Source organism: Plectropomus leopardus, chromosome 23 (assembly GCF_008729295.1).
Source record: "Plectropomus leopardus isolate mb chromosome 23, YSFRI_Pleo_2.0, whole genome shotgun sequence".
Taxonomy (NCBI): Eukaryota; Metazoa; Chordata; class Actinopteri; order Perciformes; family Serranidae; genus Plectropomus; species Plectropomus leopardus.
Genome location: NC_056485.1, coordinates 1,321,565 through 1,342,904, shown reverse-complemented (window position 1 = coordinate 1,342,904; position 21,340 = coordinate 1,321,565). Strand labels below are relative to the sequence as shown.

The 21,340-nt window shown below is 38.5% G+C and overlaps 1 protein-coding gene across 3 annotated transcripts in view; it reads left to right on the top strand.

Annotated features, from left to right (window-relative positions):
* ank2b (ankyrin 2b, neuronal) overlaps positions 1–21,340 on the top strand; it is a 106,336-nt gene that overhangs the window by 8,308 nt on the left and 76,688 nt on the right. For all 3 annotated transcript variants that reach the window (XM_042512636.1, XM_042512635.1, XM_042512634.1), the window contains exons 2-6: positions 4,757–4,858; positions 12,632–12,730; positions 16,467–16,565; positions 16,742–16,840; positions 17,292–17,477. In XM_042512636.1, coding sequence (XP_042368570.1) covers positions 4,757–4,858; positions 12,632–12,730; positions 16,467–16,565; positions 16,742–16,840; positions 17,292–17,477 — 585 coding nt within the window. The remainder of the gene's footprint in view (positions 1–4,756; positions 4,859–12,631; positions 12,731–16,466; positions 16,566–16,741; positions 16,841–17,291; positions 17,478–21,340) is intronic.

Here is a 21,340-nt window from a genome sequence, read left to right as displayed (position 1 = left end):
AAAAAAACAACCTAAAAATCAATTGACTAAACAAATAAGCAATTTAACATGTAAAAGGAAAAAAAATAAATGACCTTAAAAAAACTGCTTAAAAGATTATTATAATTCGATAAAAAATCAATAAATCTATAATTATGATAAATTTAAAAGTGGTTTTCTAAATCTAAATTTGAATTTCTTGCAATTCATGGGACATTTCTTGCCACGTTGCTCATTGTCTTATTCCCATGTTTGTTTGTTTTTTAAAGAAACCAGTTTGCTCAGGGCTCAGAGATTTAAATATTTGTGAAAGGCATATGAATGCAGCAGAAGAAAAGCGATGTCGATCCAGGTTTCTGAGGTTTAAAGCACTTTTCTGATCTGCACAGTCAAAGAGTTCCCCCATCAAAGAGAGAGACAAACTGACTAAGCTGCTTATAACCAGGAGTTATGAAACTATTCCGGTAGGAAGCTGGCTGCCACTATTCTCTTCAATGTGAAGTGTTTTCCATTCAAAGGTCCCACTTGTCTGAAAGTCCTGTTGGCCGTAGTGTCACTATAGCAACCCGCCAGTTGCGGAACGATGATTAGGGTAAGGTTTGCATAATGTGACGCGACAGCTCTGGAGGGAATGTGAGGATAATATGAGACAGGCTGGATTGTGGTAATGGCTGCTTTGTGCAGTGATGTTGGAAAACAATACTGACCCTGTGAGAGCATACATGAGGCTGGATGAAGGAGTCTTTCCAGGCTTAAAGGGATAGTTCACATTTTTTAAAGTGGGGTTGTATGAGGCACTTATCCATAATCAGTAGACATCAGTTGGCACGCACCCAGTTTAGAGACACAGACAGGAGTCTGACATGGAAGCTAAGCAATTTACTGCTGTGGATGGGTCGGCAACAAAACATATTTTAGCTACCTAAAAAAAAGTCCGGCTTCCTCCCACATACCAAAGACATGCAGGTCAGATTGATTGGTGACTCTAAATTGCCCTGAGGTGTGACTGTGTGCTAGTTTGTCTATACGTGTCGGCCCTGCGATAGGCTGGCAACCTGTCCAGGGTGTACCCCACCTTCTGCCCGATTACAGCTGGGATTGGCTCTAGCCCCCCCGGGACCCTTGCGAGGACAAGCGGTTACAGAAAATGGATGAATGAATGAATGAATGAATGAACCAAAAAAAAAAATCAACAATACTTTAAGTGTATGCCATATTTAGAATACTTTCATTGTTATACCTTTCCTTCAGACAGTTTGTTTCCGAGGGAAGCCGTTAACATTTTCAGTTCTCCATCCATGCTCCCGTCAAAGCCACCAGACTCCATTAAGAAAAATAGTAATTTCAGCCAGGTGAACACAGGAGCTGCTGGTCTGCTGCTGTTTCAATCTGTTAGTTAATTTGTTTTATTGTGTGACTTTTGTAAATCTTAACTAATCCTTTCAAACACTAAAGCCACACAAAAACACAAACTAATGAACAGATTGATTCAGCGGTAGACCATCAGCTCCTGTGTTCAATGATGTTAAATCAGTGTTTTTCTCAACAGAGTCTGGCCCTGAAGAGAAAAATATAAAGACTTCACTTTCCCATTGAAAATCACTGTCCGACATTAAAGTGAAAATACTCTCAGTAAATAGAGTTCTTGCAGATCCTTAAAAACTCCAAAAAAGCATAGAATTAATTAATCTAAAAATTGGTATTAATAAGGCCTTAATTGGTATTAAAATGTCGTAAATAAATCTTTCAAAAGCCTTAAAAATGCTTAGACATGAAAAGTAGGATTTTTATGGCATTGCATTGTGAAACTTTAAAATAACTAGTAACACTGTTATTATTTAGTAGTAGTAGTAGTAGTAGTAGTGGTAGTAGTATTAGTACTATTATTTTTATTTTATTTTTATTTTTTGAATAAAAGTCCTCTAGCATGAATGTCACCAAAAAATATTGTTTTATGCCACAATAAATATGTGGGCAAAATTGTCCTTAAACCTAGGCATTTGATGTCGGGTCATGTTTTCCTTTTTTAAAGTTCAGTTTTGGTTGTTGGTCTTAAATTTCCTTCTTTGTGCTAGTAAAAAATGTCTTTTAAATGTCTTTAAAAGCCTTAAACCTGATATACCTCAATCTATAGCAAGCCGGATAAAGCATACAATGAAAACTGATATTGATATATATATTTTTTTAAGTAGGACTTTTTTAGGTTGCAGAAATACATTTTGTTGCTGGCCCCCATCCACAACAGTAGATTGCGTAGCTGCAGTGGCAGACTCCTGTCTGCATCTCCAAACTTGGGGCATGTATGTAGACTGACATCTATTGTTTATAATATATTGTCCATGGATAAGGACCCCATTCAACCCCACTTTCAAAAAAACAGAACCTTCCCTTTAAGTACAGGCCATGTAGCTGTACACTGATTTTCTTTAACTAGACCATTGTGCATCTCGAAGAGGTAAATGCCCTTGAAGTCTCTGCAAGTTCACGTCAGTAGTGTTTTGAAATATGAGCTATGAAAAATTTAGTTATGTGTAGATTGTTAACTAAAACATGGAGACACAGCAGTATTGTGCTTTGAGGTGGCGGTGTTGCAGAAACCTCTACTAGCTGTGAGTGATGCAATGCAGCTCTCTGCAGCAGGCAGACAGCAGCTGACTGCAGGTCAGCCACAACCATCAGAGCAGGACTAAATGTACGTGTGTGAGGTAGACATCAGTGCTGCAGAGTCCCTTCTCATTTCCTACATCATCATTGCTGCATTCTGTATGTGGAGATGTGTGCATCATGACGGAGCAGACACAGTAAACTTTGTTAAATGTCGACACTGAAAGGGCTCATGAATAAAAGTTTTAGGCACTCTGACCTTGACATTATCCAAAAAAAAAAAACCATAGCGCATCTGCTAAAGTGTCCATGAGCAGGACAGTCTCCAGTGTGGTGTGACAGTATGCCTGACTGACCTCTGACCCCTGTTGGAGGGAGTAACACATTTTAAATGCAGTATAAATAAGCATCACACAGTGTTTTTCCACAGGAGGAGCAGAGAGCCCGGAGCTTCAAACACACACTGTGTGTGAGCCAGGATTTAGCTTTAGTGAAGGCACAGAGGGGAAAATGCTGAATCATTCTGCCTCCTTACAGTCCTGGTCAGTTTCCAACTGCAGCTCACTCAGCATCCAAAAACAAACAGGGGACATGTCCTTCCCAAACACTGCACTGCACACACATTATCGTGCACCAAGGAAACCATATCTGCCTGATACTGCTGCACAATAAATACTGATAACAATTCATTGTGCAGTTCTGCTTATTGCAATTTCAACTTTAATCCTTTAAAGAAAATTATAAAAGAAAATAACAACTACATATGCCAATAGGGTAGATAAATATATCCAAGTTTAATCTCTTACATAAGCAATTTAAATGACTTAATAGAGTGACGAGATACAAACAGCATGCATACAAGAGATAGAGATTAGATTCAATGTCATGTCATGACAGTGACTGCAAGTACAACAAACTTTATTTAAAGGCCTTTTTGTTATGACAAACACACAGTAACTTATGTTGACATTCAGTGTGAAAGGTCGTAAATAATGCTCATTTTTAGGTTTATACTTGCATTTGGGGTTTCTATTCGATCAGGTTTGCATGCTTTGATGTTCAAAAAACGTGTTATTATCACACTAGCCGGGTTTCCATTACAGATTTGTACAAAACTGAAGTGATATTTTTGAAATGTCATTAAAACACAATTTTCGAGATGGCTGCGTTTCCATTGAGTGATGTTCTGCGACTTCTCCTCTGGCATTAACATTCCAAGAAACAAGGTAATGGATGTTCAAAATATTAGCAGCTTTATTTCTATTGCAGCCATCAAACTAACTGTCATTATTTCCAATCCAAGGCCACATAGGCGTGTTATGGAGCTATAATGGAAAGGCGAGCCCCTTATACGTGGGAGTGGCCATGTATGAGGGATTTCTGGGAGGTGGTAGTCCATGATTTCACAGAGGAACTTTTGAAGAGTTATGTGATGCAATAACAAGCACATAGCCATAGCATCATGTGACCTAGAAAAATACCAAAAGTGTTTCCATTGCAAAGGCTTTTTTGAATGACCTAATATACCACCTTATACAAGTGTAAACACTTCAATGCTATAAATAGGAGATTTTTATTTATTTATCTATTTTGTCAAAATTGAAAATTGATTTTAGAATCACAATTTCAATTTGTGCAATTTGAGGGTTAATGGAAACCCGACTCCCGTCTGCATGAATGCACTTGTATTCCCCCTCTGACTTAGCTCCTGTCTGCATTTCTGTGTTTTCCACATCTGCACGTTATTGCACCGGCGAATGACTGTAACAGCACTGTATTGGCAGTTTATACCTTTATATAGTATACTTGTGACATCATAACTTCATGGAAGTCCTGACAGCTCATTTAAAGGCACAAATTCTGAATATGAACAGTGTGCATTTCACTGTAGGCTGAGTGTTTTGATAACTTTCATGTCTTTATATAGCACCTGTACCTGCTTTATGATAAAAAAAAAGTCATGATAATCTGTCTTTTTCAGTCTTTGACCTTTAATCACCAAAATGTGTTTATTCCTGAGTTTTCTACTTCATTATTTACATTTTTTTTAATACCTAATTACCAGGGGTAAGATAATATCAATCCACTTAACATAAGTGAATCAATGTCAATGTGGTTTGGACATTTATTTATTTATTTTTTTTAAAGTGTATCTCTCCTGTGTCTCTTTCAGTCGGACAGTAACACCAGTTTCCTGCGGGCAGCGAGAGCAGGAAACATCGACAAGGTTTTGGAATATCTTAAAGGGGGAGTGGACATCAGCACCTGCAATCAGGTAGGAGACAGATCACATGACATTATCCACACTCCCACAGTCCCTACGGGGGTAAAATGTGGACAAAAATGTTTCTGATACATGGTACATTTTAAGTGAGCCCATTGGTGTCTACTACCTATTTAGCATACAATCCACAGAATGCATAATGCATACAATGCATAAAGTGTTAATGTGATACTGCTGTCCACTGTGTCTGATAGGGAGGTGTTTCTTTATTTAGGCCAAGTCATTATCTGGTCTCCTCTAAATTTATTAGCATTCCAGCCGTGGAAGAGGGGGGGGCAGTGAAACCTGAGAGGATCTCAACAGTAATTTCCTGGCAACAGCAATAAATACCAGCAGTGTAAACACAAGTCACACAGAGCGGAAATTTAAGATTTGCTGGTAGCTCTTTGGTATGTTAAAACTTTTTGTCGTCACTAATGTGGTAGGAATGATGTCGGTACCGCCATCACTTGTGCCTTCGATGGTTATTTTGAGCTCCTGTGTTTGTATGTGTTTCTCTGCAGCTATAATAGGCAATAATACTTATCCATGCAGTATTCTGTAGTAATAAAAACTGCACACAAAACAACAGAACAAAGTTGTAAGAGTTGGGTAAACCAACCATCAAGATAAAAATATATACTATATAAACTAACACTAAACACTAAACTGCCCCCTGTGCACATGATCAGAGGCTACTGATGTTTAACTGTGACATCACCTTGTGGTTTTTGTCACACACAAATATGTTGTAAGTTCAAACAGATATCACTCACTTTGACAAAAAGACCATATCATCAATCAAAAACTACAGCTACACATTAACATGCCTTGGATCCTAATGAGTCCATTACTGAGATAAATTGCAGTGGTGGGACGACCAGTTAGTAGTAAATGCTTTTTGATATACAGGAGACTTTACTTTCTTACTGCAGGTAATAATTTTTCCATCTGGCTATGCGCTGCTATTTTGTTATCTTACCTTAGCTTTAATCAGATTATAAGGCATTTTGAGCTAAATTTGTGATTATTAGTCATATTGGGCTATGTGAATAAAGTTGACTTTTTTGTGAATACAGCAGTAGTCTTAATCCCTGGGTATGTTTGTCTTTATGTTGTTTTGAGACATTGTTATTGTCAAAATGAAATGTACATATGTATATATATTTATTTGACAAAAATAATCCTAACACAGTGCCAACCTAATGGCATTTTCCAGGGCTTTTGCCCTTGTATAAGATCACTATCAACACATTTAGGAAGTTCAGAAGTTAGGCCACCAGCGCATTCTCACTATGAACTCGTCAAGTAGCGCTGCTTTGTCAGTGCTTTTAGCGTACAAGCGTGCACATGCACATGAAATGCCAAGGGACAGCATCAGGTAATAATACTGCAGGTAACAACATTATATAAGAAGCACGGTTGTGCATATAGGGCAGGTGGGAAGGGAGGTGAATGGGTTCTGTGTGGATGTGTGTTTTTTTTCAACACGCCTGTGCCTGTTTGCTAAAACCTAATCAGTGACTTTGTTGCCTCATCCTAACCATGATGTCAGTGTCACATGTGCATTTGTTGACATCACAGTCACAGCATCTCACGTAAACAGCTGACACAAAAGGCAAAATGTCACTGACAGAGCAGAACGATGTGACCAGTTGGGATTAGAAGGTTTTGAAATAAAATGTACAGCTCTGTTAATACATTAATTTGCCAAAAAAATCTTAACACAGTGCCCACATAATAGCATTTACCAGAGCTTTTGCCCTTGTATATGACCTCTGTCAACACGTGAAGTAAGTTCCACACATTGGTCACTCATAGACAACCGACAAAACTTTAATATAGTGCCCATGAGATACATGCGATGCAGGTGAAGGCTTTGAATAAAAGTGACAAATGAATCTTGTTTTATACTATTACTATGATCAGGAATGAACTTTCATTCTCAAATATATTTCCAACTAACGATGAAATTATTATGTATAATGCAGAAGGTGCCGCCCAGCTCTGCAGTTCCCCTGTGTTATAGCCTCTTTTAGCTCTTTTTTTTTGTTTTTAGCCCACAAACTCTGGTCTTAATAAGCAACAGACATTTTGCCATTTTACGCTTCCTACTTCAGGACCAAAACACAGACAAAGTTAGCATCTATGTAATTGCCATCTTGGAGCATTTAGCAGTTAAAGAGACTGATTGTTTTATAAGGAGTTGGTGGAGACCAAATGGAACTAAAAAGATTTGCTTTATGTCTGCTGGATGCTTATACAGGCAACTGTTTATTGTAAATAACACTGATAAACTTGACAATACATCAGATATTTTCAGTGAAGGACTGGGAAATAAAAATGACTTTATGACTCAGTTAGCCTTTTTAAAAATGTCCTGCCCCATCCAGGCTGTTATTGTTCAACACATGAAGTGACACTGATGAGTGCACTTTATGAAACATAAACATAAGGCAATCAATATTGTCATACAGCCAGGAGCATGTCCAACTCCTCCACAGCAGGAGGAGATATGCCCCCTTTCAGCTAGTTGCTATTGGAACTTCTTCTGGTTGACTTATGACGTCTCATACCAAACAAGTTGCAGAGTGACACATGGGTTGAATGTCGTACGGTGACATCATGTGTAACTTTTCACCGCTGTTTATACTCTGTGCTTTGACTGGTTTTGTTTTGTACAATTTTTTGGAGCAAGTGCAGAACACCTAGGCCAGTTCAGGTTTGGTTGAGGGGTATACGTGAAAGAGTAAATAGTCCCCCAACCACATTAGTGTTAGTGCGTCTTCACACAATTTGACTTAGAGCTTTTTAAATTTTTTTTATTCATTTATTTTTCTTTATTTTTAGGGGAATTTTCTATTTATTTATAGGACAGTTCAGGATAGACAGGAAAGAGGTGGGACAGAGAAAAGGGGAACAACACACAGACAAAGGGCCACAGGCTGGACTTGATCCCAGGCAACTGCAGAAGCCTGAGGCTTGCGGGGCGCACACTTTACTCAGTGAGCTTGAGGTTGCCCTGAGTTAGAACTATTTAAGTGGGAGTAACATGTTTACATGTATTTTAAAAGTCCTGTTTTAGTCGAACTAACACAATAATTCAACTTCTTCTGACATCATGTAAACCTACTGACTGATTTCTCCAAATGTCACCTCTGTAGAGAGATTGGAAAGGGTCAGGGTCCAAAAGGACTGAACTGAGAGTTATTGGCTGGGAGAGGCTGTCAGATGTAATAGCCAACCACAGTGTGCTGGCAACCCACTCGTCTGGACCAGACAACCTAACGGTGCTTGGTTATTTCTGAATTTATGTATATTTAACTCAACTTAGCAAGTTAGCCAAAATGCCTAATGTCACTGTGTTTTCAAAGGATAAAATGAAGGAAGCTGATTGGTTAGGGTAGACACAGTTCAGATGGTATAACATTACAAAGATGTAGATGATTATTTAGGTCTATTTATATCATATTGTTGAGGATCTTTTTTATAGTGTGACCTAGTATTGAGCAGGAAATGTTATTTAGAACCACGCTGACTGTTGATAATCTTTACCATTTCCTTGAGAAGTCTTCTGAGGGTCTTTGAGCCTGAACAGCAAATGGACATCAGTGCTTTAGTGTTTTCGTGCTGATTATAGCTCAATAACAAACTGCACTGATGAGTTGCTATTTACTCTGATTATAACCACCTCTCTCCCCGGAGACGACTCCAGCTCTGCTAAATTAGATTTCACCACATCCCATTTGCATTACTTTAAACTTGCTGACGTAATAGATGTAACAAATTATTGGGAATGGTCTCCTAAGTGATTGTGCTCATGTGGGCTGACAGAATGAGGTAACAGGTCTGATGGATGGAGGGGTGGGCGTACAGGGCATGGAGAATGATGAAGGGGTTAGTGGCTTCCTGGAGCTGGAGGTTGTCTTTTTATATTATGTTACATGTGTTATGACGACAGCTTAAAATGTTGTTGAAGTACATTTCAGTATCTGGGGCATAGCAGGAAAAGGCTGATCTTCCTAGTTCAGTGCAAATTTTTGGCACCTGCAGGGTAAGCAACGACTGAAAATGGATACAATGGAAAGAAAATGAAGCTGAAATTGTAACTTTTATTATCTACCTCCCTCTGACTGTTTTGTCCTTAAGGAACAAGGGGGAAAGAAAAAATGAAAGAAACAGGAACTTGTTCAACTTAGCAGTATAACTGGGAGCAATGGCCAAGCAAGAACATTGTAACAGAAGGTCATGATCAGGTACACAGTGCCCACCCTTCAAACACATATTCACTCCCTTGCCTTTGGCCCAAAAGCATAAATGGAAAACTACTTCTCGCTTTAGCACTGAGCATTGACATCTCACTTGTGGATGTATAAAGAGAACAGTAAGCATTGGAGGAGGACCCTCATTAATTCCTTTAAAAGTGGGGCATGAAGCCAAAAATGATCAATAAAAACTGCCAAGATCTTCCACATCAGTGGTCCCATAGAGCAAGTGCATTAGAGACTTCTCCAGCTAAGAAGCTAACTCCCACTTGCCGGATGTCATTGTGGTATAAGATATATGCATATACACAGCCTTTAAAATTAATGAATACACAATAGAAAACTATATCTGCGCATATTTTGAATTAAACTTTAACAGATGACTGAGAAGGCCTCGTTACCAAACTTTAACAGATGACTGACAAGGCCTCGTTACTCTTGCTAGTAATCTAGTAGTAAGTCCACTGTTTCAACAACCACCAGTTCCAGTTTGGTTGAAATGAATCTTTAATTCACCAAGTTTGATGTGAAAAACATGTGTCTTTCAGCTCACCTGCCTGTTCCATAAGTAGAGACTGGAGACTGAGCTCTGGTGGTGTGTGCTGTGCATTACATACAATGAATTAAAGAGGAACACTTGGATTTATGACAGTATTGAAAATCATACCCTCTGGATTTCTTAATACCCTGGTATGGCGCAATACCTTGATACCACGCAAGCCTATACTTCTGGTTTATCCCTCTGCCAACTTAATGAAAAACAATTAGACTTTGGAAATGTTTTTGCAAATTAATGATTGTGACGGGTCATTTCGAGTAGGTTGTGAAACTCAAAAATTCCTGAACTGATTCCAGATTGTCTGTGTTTCATGCAAACATCATATCCTTGATTTGATCTACACCATGATAAGCCTCATAACCTTACATAATATTTGTTTTGTCAATGTAAACACACTCATGCTAAGAAACCTTCAACATTCTTCTACATTTCCACTTAAAACAGAAAGTCCAAACCACAGGGCAAAGTCAGTAAACATAATAAAGAATTATTCTTTCTTTACTTGATTTTGTATTTTGGATACAGCAGTTTTACCAACACACTGAGTTCAGAGTGATATAAGGCCAGCAGGAGGCAGTGGTTGATCCAAAAAGCAGGCCTTAGATACAGTATATTCTGCTCTGTTACTGAACAGATGTCTCTGTTGAGTAGCTTTGGAGTACCTCTGGGCAAAGAAAACTGAAGCATACTGTAGTCTTGGCATCCCACAGGGAGCCACTGTAGGGACCCTCGGAGTCCACTGGGACCATCAGCCTCAGGGGGCTGTGTGATGAGGGTTAGTTTGGCAGTCATAGAGGAAATTCCTTATCGACTCAGTGGCTCTTTTTATACTGGAGCCAAATGCTCGTGCTCCTAAAAGGGTTATTGAATCAGTGCTGGGTCACTTAGAGGAGAGGGGCAAACCCAGAAAACCCAGAAATCAACCCTCCATTAAACTGCAGTAATGACATGAATGAAAAGAGAAGGCTATTAATGGAGCAATGTTTTCTTCAGCTGTTTGACTGCTTTAAAATGTCTTTCTTTTCATTCGACTATTAAAGCTGCCAATATGAATATCTTTTTATATTAACAATTAATTGATTGTGTGTAGTAAAACGTGTTGCTCACAGTGAAAACCTTTTAGAAGATTCTAACCCACCTGCGACTACAGAGCCCTTAAGCCTTGATCGATTCACTCAGTATGTCTCCATGCACAGTAAAGCGGAGCTACAGTTAAAGCTTGATAAGGCCATTCAATTGGACAGCTAGTTGTTTTGGGACCTTCTTACTGTTGATCTATGATGTCACATGGCAAGCGGCAAATGGGTTGCATGTTGAATGGTTGACAACATTAATAACTTTTCAGCGCTGTACATTTTGTACATACTCTTCTCTCCATCTTCTTCATTTATTTATTCAAACTATCTTCTACAAATTTAAGCTGTTTGACTTTCAGGTCAAAGCCCAGTGCAGGGACTATGGAGCATGTGCAGATAAACCTAAGGTCCAGATGAGGAATATACATGCTGACTTTTACCACTTAATATAATTTCAGTCAGACTAACACAATAATTAATTATTATTATTATTATTTTGGTTTTTTTTACAGCTTTTCAAAACTCTTATTTTTTGTCATATGGTTATCATACTGTAAAATCACCTATACCCCTTATCCACCAACATTCTGTTCTAGTTCCTGCACCAAATTTTCAAGTGTTCATAGAATTTATACCAAGAATTGATTAAGAACCTGAAATGTTGGTCCTCAGCTGGAAACAATATAAACAATATAGAAGCATGTTCTGGGACAGAAGTGTGAAAAGTGATATCAGTGGGCGTGTCATATTCTACAGGTTGGAAAGAGGAGGATGAAGAAGTCAGTGATGCAAAAGTCAAATGAATTTAGTGGTTTCTTAAATAGTGCTGGTTTTTAGGGTAAAATCAAATAGATTGTACTAACAGAACAAAAGTTTGCAGGGCAGGGTAAAACAAAGTAATCTACAATTTTGCTACAACTGCAATGCCCTCCATTGATGACACATCCTTAACTATAATATGTCCTCTCAAAACTTGTGGAAACACCGGCTCGTTTTCTAGATAGTACCAAGGTTCCACGAATCCAGGACAGAACAGGTTAAAGAACCAGAGCTATTTTAATGGAAAAGGGTTATTACTGTTGGCAACTCAACCCTCCACATTCATTCTGCATCTCCCATAAGCTCCCTGTACAATGTTTTCCAGTTATCTGTTTTTACAAACCCTTCTGGACACTGACACTTGGGCGGCAAACACCCATTTTTTCAAGCTTACTCTCTGTTGAGCAGGCCCGTCTACCTTCTTCCTGCCAACCAAGCAGCACATGACACCAAAGAGCCAAATCCGAATATAAATAGAGGTCATAAGCGATTTATAACTCAAACCTTTAAACAGCACTGCTCTGAACTACCATATACAGTATGTCAAATTACCTCAAATTTATATGTAGTTTTTTTGAAATCTTTAATGATATGACAAACTTCAATGAGCTTATTGAAATCTGTATTTCACAATGAATCTCCCATATTTATTTGTTGGCTCATCCATCGCCAGTCAACATTAAACTCTATGGTATTGAGTTGAAGGAATCAATACTGCACCTTAGAATAAAAATTATTTGCTTGACCTGAACACGCCCACAGAAGCACTCACACACGACTATTAATATCTCCATACTCAGGACTGGCTCTGCTCCACGCCAGCATAGCATGGCACGACATCTGACCCAGCTTTGATAGCTAGCTTTGATATTTCGGTCACATGTAGGAGTGAAGGACAGCCACATGTTGAAAATATGGAAACTGAGGAAGAAAGGCAGGGTCAGATAGTTCTGGACCCGGAGGAGGAGGTAATCCCTTCTCTTTCCGTGCAGACCTGTCTTTATTCTCTGTTGATGTTGTGTGGTTGGACTTTGGACCTGACCTTTCCTCTGTCATCTTTTTCCAGAATGGTCTTAATGCACTGCACCTGGCAGCCAAGGAGGGCCATGTGGATCTGGTCCAGGAGCTGTTGGAAAGAGGTGCATCAGTAGATTCAGCCACAAAGGTATGTCTGCTTCCCACTGAGTGGGCTTGGGTTCATGAAAAGCAGGCTTCATCCACATGTCATCACAAAAATGGTGCTGCCACAAGCTTTGTGGCATAGTAGAGTTTCAAAGGTGACAGGTTAGTGTCGGGACTTGAAGAATCTCTTTTAGTTCAAAGGTCAGGAGGAACAGAAGCCCATTTCCACTGATGTGATGATGGGAAAAGATCCTGTAAGTCATCATATTTAGAAACTTTCTTAAAATAATGACATACTATCTCAAAATAATGATAACTGATACTAAAGCATTCCTTTTGAGAAAGTTTGCATTATTTTGAGATACCCTGGCTATTATTTGCTTAAATCAATGAACTCAACAGGCTTATATTTAGGACAGGTGCCTATAAAGGATGGGCTTCTTAATTCCTTTTACATAACACTGTTGCTGAGAAAAGATGGAAATACTGTCAAATTGTTTTATTAAACATCTTTTTTGTGTCTCTCTTGTTTACTCTGCTGGTATTAGGTCTTATTTGGTGCCCAAAGTAAAATGAACTGAATGACTGAATATTATAGAATCTTACCAAGTAACCATGTGTGTAGCATGTCAATGTTAACAACAGTTAAACATTTATGTTTAAATTCGTTATCTTAACAGCTAACTAACATTATCTCCAGCTGGCCACCAACCTGGTTTTATACATCCTCTAACTGAGACAGATCTTTATTTGTCAAAATTTGTTGCTACACTGGACTAATAAAAGTGACTGGGTTTTTAATTGGGACCAGGCTTATAGTTCTTCAGTATAAAAACTTTCAGAATCTCCTTTTTTCTTTACACTGCCAGAAAAAAAAGTTATAGTATATAGTAAGTATTTTTTTGGCCACAAAACAATGAAATGAAAACAGTGCAGGGAAAGACAGAGAAAAGAAACAGAAGGGGAGCTAAGGTGAAACACATAACATAATATTTGGAAATACTGTAATAGCAGGAAGGTAGATCAGTTCCAAGTTTAGGACTGATGTCATTAATTGAGAAAAACAAGCTTCTACAGAGAATTGAGGGACAGAAATAGAGGTGGTGAGAGAGTGCAGCACTAAAGGAAACTGATATGGAGAGTTGAGTAGTAAACATGGGGGTCGAGTCGTTCCAACTGCTGCTAATAGAGAAGGTCCAGGCTCATTACTGAGCAGGTACTGAGACTCTTGTTGGTGTTGCTCCGAAAAAACCCTATAAACTACATAATAACATTTGCTAAACTGCAGAGCTACACAGAACTATCATTTACCTTCAGGGGATATCATACATCTGTTTTGAGTTAAAAGGAGTGTCTGTAGGTTGGAATATTTTAATTATTTATGTTGACAAAAAAAAAAAAAATCATGACAGTATTCAGTCACTTAAAAGTCACGTGTTGGTGACAAATGAAAGAAAAATAAATGTGCAGCTCACTAATCCTCACTGAACACAAACCCAAGTGCAGAGAAGAAGAACTTTTGCAGAGGTAGACTGAACGGGCTGAAAATTAGACAGAGAGGGGATATTTCAACAAAAGCTGTGTGTGGAGGCAGAAGCTCAGAGTTGAATATAAACCCAGAGCTGTTGCTGCCTGGACTCAGTAACAGCACAACCTCAGGATCTTTCTGAACCACAAGATGGTCAAGATGTTTCAGTTTAGTTGCTTTTTTTTCTTTTTTAGCAACCTTGTCTTAACAATTACAGTAAATACAGCTTTTTAAAATAATTCATGATTTTTGCTCATCAAATATATTTTATTTCTGTTGTTAATAGGGCATCATTTTGTTGAGGAGTGCTACATGACTTGTTTATAACTCCAAACTTAAAGTTTAGGAGTTGGAACTTGACTTTGTAGCTCTTTCTTGTTCCCAAGTCATTAAACACTGCTGCTTGGTCAGTGATTTCAGCACCAGATGCATGAAGGCACCTTTTGTGGCCGTACAATATACAATCTGATGGCACCAATTTAAAACAAGGCCGCACTGCATTTTTGAGGCAGTATGATGCACCACTGGATGCCATCAGGAAAAACTTATTGGACTTTGACCCAGGACACTTTTTCAAAACCATGTGCTTTTGATGCACAAGGCATTAGTCGGAAATACAAAATGTTTAACCAACGTATGTTTAATCAAATACTTTATGCATCCAGTTACCAGATACTGTACATTTCCTGTGAAGATGGAAGTGTATTTTGAAAAGCATTGACTTGAGGTTTAAATTGAGTGAATGTCAAAAACAGACATAGGAGGATATCTAGCGTGTAATGTGAAGACGTGAAAGCCAAGCGGCAGTATCTGATGAGTTGGAATGAGACAGCAGCTTTGTGACAACCAATCAGAGAGGCGTCAAACTTCATCATCCGACCAACTAATCTGAGATTCTCCTCTCAGCCACAACTGTGTATGGGTAATAGATTCATTAGCCTTAGCTAAATGAAAGAATGAAGATTGGGACACATCAATACACAGAGCTGTTCATTATTGCAGAGCATCACTTCACAGTTAGTTTAAAATTCACAGATACCATCTTTCAACTTGGAGGGCACTCAAAGATCGCAGTCCTTTACAAGGCTAATTGTTTTCTATGAAATGCAAATCTGCATTCACAACTACAATATACTGCATGTCTGAATATATTTCCAACACTATTAGAACTGTAGGGGATAGATGATCAGAATAACACATTGTAGAAGTCCAGAAGCGCATATCTCTCACTCAGTATTATCATATTTCTACAACTGGCTATGTTTTGTCACTAATGAACTTTATCATCTATGTATGGAAATGAAAAATATTTTCACCCTTTTGTTCATATAATAAATAATAATAATTAAGTTTTTTTATATAGCATTTATCAAAACCAACATTACAAAGTGCAATACACTTAAAATCACAAAGCACACAGGAAAAATGTTTAAAACACAACACAAAAAATGTAAAAATGTTACAAAGGCAAAAAATACACCACAGAGAAAGAAAAAATTTAAATCAGTGGTTGAAAATGTAACTAAGACAGTGCAGTGCAAGACTGAAGTGCAATTTCAGGTTCCAAATAGTAATAAAAAAATCTATTAAAAAGAGATTATAGTTTATTATAATAAAAACTAAGTTTTTTAAAGTGATTTAAAAGAAGATAGTGATGCAGCAAGACAGAGATCCTCAGGCAGCTCATTCCACAGCTGAGGAGCCCTAACTGCAAACGCTCGGTCGCCTTTAGTCTTTACGTGAGGGGTGGGAACAGTAAACAGGTTTCTGGCTGAGGATCTCAGGTTGCAGACTGATTGGTATGAGGACAGCAATTCAGATATATATTCAGGGGAAAGGCCATGAAAGTGATGAGTAAATTCTGAAAATCAGTCCTAAAAGAGATGGGTAGCCAGTCTAAATTTATTACGGTTGGAGTAATGTGTCCCCTTCTGTTGATTCCTATTAAAAGTCTTGCTGCTGCATTTTGCACCATTTGGAGTCTATGACCCCAAACTCTAATGGCTTAATCCTTGGTTCATTCTACAGTCTCCCACCAAGTTTCATGAAACTCAGGCCAGTATTTATTTATTTTTTTTAATTCTGCTCATAAACAAACCAAACCAAAAAACAGAACCTTCTTGACGAAAGTAATAAGGTTAGGTCATAAAGAGACACTCATATGAAGTGTGGCTCCCTGTGTTGAAAATCATTATTTTTAGAGGGATATGTGTCTTCTCATTGCTTTTCATTTTGTTTTCTATTCATCCAGAAAGGAAACACAGCACTTCACATATCCTCTCTAGCTGGTCAGGCTGAAGTGGTGAAGATCCTGGTGAAACGAGGAGCTGACATCAATGCACAGTCTCAGGTGAGCTGCTGTACTCTGCTGCCATCCCTTTCTAAAGTCAGGGACAACAGCATCACCTGAAAGACTCATCACTATTATTTTATCAGAGTGCCATGATTTTATTTTGGAATGTCTTTGGCTGAGTCAATACATGTAGACCTGTAGTTTGTTGCTAACCTCTTGTGTTTGTGCTGTAGAATGGGTTCACTCCTTTGTACATGGCCGCTCAGGAGAATCATATGGATGTGGTGCGATACCTGCTTGAGAATGGAGGCAACCAAAGCACTGCTACTGAGGTGAGAGGAGTGTGTGTGTTTTTGTTTAACATGACGTAAAAAAACGAAACTTAAAAATGTTTGACTTTGACTTTGATTGATAGTTGCATTTCCTTTTGTTAAGTAAAATACATTAGGGTTTTATGTAGGCAGTGTTGTGTTTTTATATAAACTGTTTACACTTAGTAAGAATTGCTAGGTATATATGATTTGTGAAGTTTATTTTTTTATGAAAAATAATGGAGGTAACAATAACAATTATGAAGTGTTTTTGTCCTTAAAACATGACACTCATTTTTTGGTTAGGGTTGCAATGAATATTACTATGATAATCAATATGCTGAACCAAAATTTAAATGCAAAACTTCTCATGTGTCACACATACTTCAGAGACTTTACTGAACATATCCAAATTGAGGATTCATGAAAACGAGATGTTGTTAATCCTCCGAACTTGTCTTCCTTCCCGCAGGATGGTTTCACCCCTCTGGCCATCGCTCTCCAGCAGGGCCACAACCAAGTGGTCTCTATCCTCCTGGAGAATGATACTAAAGGCAAGGTCCGCCTGCCAGCCTTACACATCGCTGCCCGCAAGGATGACACCAAGTCAGCTGCCCTGCTCCTCCAGAACGACCACAATGCTGATGTCCAGTCGAAGGTATGACCACAGAGTAGTTTAAATTTGGGGGTTGGAATGTGTGGATGTGAAGCTAACGTTGGGCTATGTGTTTGTTCCAGTGAGTCCACACAGTATGTAATATAATAAAGTCTATGAATTCTATGAGGCTGTAGTGGATTTGTCTTAGAAGGATCTGGCGATATATGGGGTACAGAATTTGTAAGGTAAAATGAGTGTAACTTCCTTTAAATGTCAATGGTTTGAGCACACTAACAATGGGGTTCACCCACGGGTCCTGTGAGAGTGTCTGGACTGAGGGACCTTGTTTACACCTGTGCTTAAAAATATGATCAGTGTCTGGATATGTTATCCTGATAATCAACAATCTGTTCATGCTGTTGTCATGACATCCTATTTTTAAAATCACAGGGTGCTGTTTTTATCGCTCATTATACAAAATAGTGGGTGGAAATCTGGCAAGATATAATTACAGTGAGGTGATGTTACAGTCCAATAGTTTGGACTTGTTGTAAGTGGGCTGAGCTGCAGTTCTAGTGATGACATTACTGTGAATGATGATGACGTTAGGAGCCTTAATGATGAGAGTTCTATCAACAGTCAATGTCTCAGAATACGATGACGCATTCCTACTTTTTTTGGAAGGATGAATTACTGACCTGCTCATCTGCTTGCCATAGTCCACTACCCCCAGTATTGGCACCTAAATTCTTCCTGCAGCTAATGTCTCCTCAAAACCTTGATTTCAACATTCGTTTTGCAAATTGAGGACTTTAGCATTCAATATGTGAGTTTGTAAAAGTTCGGGGTTTGAGATTTCTGTAAACAAATGTAACATGTGAGAAAACATCTTTACCTGTTTATGAAAGTTAAAAAGGAATGGTGATTTTTTGTCTCTGTGCCAGCAATAGTCTTGGCTGGAGGCAATGTGTTTTCAGGTTGTCCCTTTGCCCATGCATCTTGTGAATGCCTTATCTAAAGAATGCCTTGAGGGAATCTTTTCAAATTTGGCACAAACATCCACCTTTAATTAACAATACACTGATTCAGTTTTGGTGGTCAAAGGTCACTGTCACCTCGTCTTTCTCATTCTTGTAAAAGCGATATTTCAAGAACACCTTGAGGGATTTTCAGTTCAATTTCAGATTCAGCACACACGTTCACTTGGATTCAGTGATCAACTCTTTAGCATCTGGTGAATGACAAAAACATCCTGAGGGAATTTTTTAAACTATGGCACAAATGTCCACTTGGAGTTTGCTTTTAAAAGGTCAAAGGTCATGGTCACGTTGTCTTTCTCATTTATGTGTATACAGTAGCTCAAGACCACCCTGAGAGATTTTTTTTTTTTTTTAAATTGAGCAAAAACACCTACTTGGACAGATCTTCTGTGCTGCTGGGGGGAGGATGTGCGCGAAGCAGCCATGTTTTCACAGGCATGCACATAAACTGTTACTGCAGCTTGATTGGTTCACAGAGGCATTTAACTGCAAGGCACTACTTCTAGTTGTGACAAGTTATTGTACTGATAATGACTGTTGTCCATCAAGAGCAAAGGCTGATGCAGCTAAAAATGTTTGTAATTCTGCAAAACTTCATCAGGAGGAGTGTGAGGTGAAAGGCTGGGTCAACCAAGCATGGGACTGTGACTCAGCAGTTTGCATACTTCCTCTTTAATTTAAATTTTATTATTACTTTGGACGGTCCTGTCAACTGCGGAGGTGATCTGGCAGGTTTGATGTCATTGTATTACCCTGGTTGTGGCTTCAATTATAAAAAGATTCCCCTTTTCCACATAAAACATCCAGATAACAACTACAGCAGGTGTAAACAGGATCCGCCACATGTGTGATTACTAGTGTATGACAGAAGAGCACTAACTTGCCATGATGTCCTATTGCCATGAACCTGTGTATAGTGTATTCATCTGTGTGTCGATGCATCTCTCTATTTCTCTCTTCTTCTTCTCTCTCATTCAGTGTCTCTGTGCCTGCCACGTCACTCCTGGTCCTGCCACTAACTGGGTCTCTCCCTCTTTTTCCTTCCTTCTCTTTAAATGCTTCCTCTCACACGCTTCCTCCCATCAACCCCTCCTCCCTCGCTGCACTGGTGTCTAAGTGTAGCACTGTCCACTGCATGGAGTGTGCCACTGTCTGCAGGTTGTATGGTGGTGATAATTAAGGCTGCATGCAATCAATGGGGGGGTTGAGGTTGTTTTTAAGATTGCCTTTTCACCATCTGCAAAGGATGGGCTTCAGTCTGCTATTGGTGGGAATTCACAGTTAGCTGTTGATGTAGGAGCATTATTTTTTACTGACTGTTCCTCCGATACCGGATACTAGCTTTAAGTGACGTGGCTTGAGTGAAGATAATGCACTGCACAGTTTTAAATCAGTCTACAGTAACTATATATTTCATTAAGGCACCAATGCACCAATTATCTTGTTATGTAACAAAACCTATGCATGCATTCAGTATAATGCCATATGTGGCTCAGCTGTTGTTCTGCCTAATATGACTCATCAGAAAGGCCCACAGGGAGAACAGCTATAAACAGTAGCATGTACACTAACAGTCAAACATATACACACATAAACCACATAGTGCTGTCACATACAGGGCACAGTTCTCTTCTAATACCTGGGAAAAACAGTTCAGTGACAGCTCTCTGAAATGATCTGCTTACATCTCACTTCACTAAATCAGACTTATTGAAGAAGGCAGCTGCCAGGGTGTTCTGTTATAAAGTGTTCTGTGCAATAAACTTAAAATACCAGTAAAGCACAGCCAGAGATATTGATTTAAACACGTTAGAATGTTAGAAATACTTGTCAAAAACATATGAGAAGACTTTGAACTATATTTGTGGAATTAGACTGTTCAACAGTTTTTCACTATTTTTGTGTCCAGGTTTTTTGGGTGGGCCTGAAATCACGGCTTGATGACACACTGAAGCCAACCTTAACATCAATTATATGAAAAATAGAGCGCATAGCATCAGGGTTGTCGTACATTTTTAAGTGAATTTTCTTCATTTCACTCCCTTAACTCTTTCAGCCTAGTAAATACCTTAAAACTTCAATTAATAGCCCAGGCTATTATTTGCTTAAAGCACTGAACTCAACAGGCTTAAATTTAGGACAGGTGTATATATGGGATGGGCTTTTAATTGCTTTTACATAAAACTGTTACTCAGCAAAAATAGAAATGCAGTCAAATTGTTTAATTTAACTTCTTTTCGCATCTCTTTTATGCCAATATCACTGTCTTCTTTGGTGCTCATGGTTTGGTATTATGAACTGAATGACAGAATCTTACTAAGCTAACCATGAGTGCCAGCATATTCATATTTACAAAAGTTTAAACATTTATATTTGTATGTGTGATCTAAGCAGCTAACTAACGTGATCTCCAGCAGGTGACCAACATCCAAACATTTTATGCATCCCAATACCGTCTATAAAAATGAACTACATATTAATGTATATCTGTTGCATTCTAAAATGCAGCATAACAGCTGCTCAAGTATTAACTCTCTCTATGATGTTGGTTACAAACCCTCATAAGGTAAAATTTGCCAACATACCACACCAGAGGTTTGGCATTGCTTGTTACATTTCAGCAGTTAAATAGGTGTCATTTAATGACATTTAGAGGACAGTAGGAGCCAGTTTGACAAATGTAAAGCATCAAATCATTGTGAGAGGAAGTTGTTAATTCAGAGGTTGAATACCCACTTTTCTGGTGTAATATTACTGGGGCTATCAGCATTGACGCGTTATCCATGATATAATTAAGGTAATTCATGTGATATTTTTTTTAAATGGCATTAATCGCCCACTGACATTCCTGTCTTTATGCTGTACCAGCTGAGTTTGAAAGCT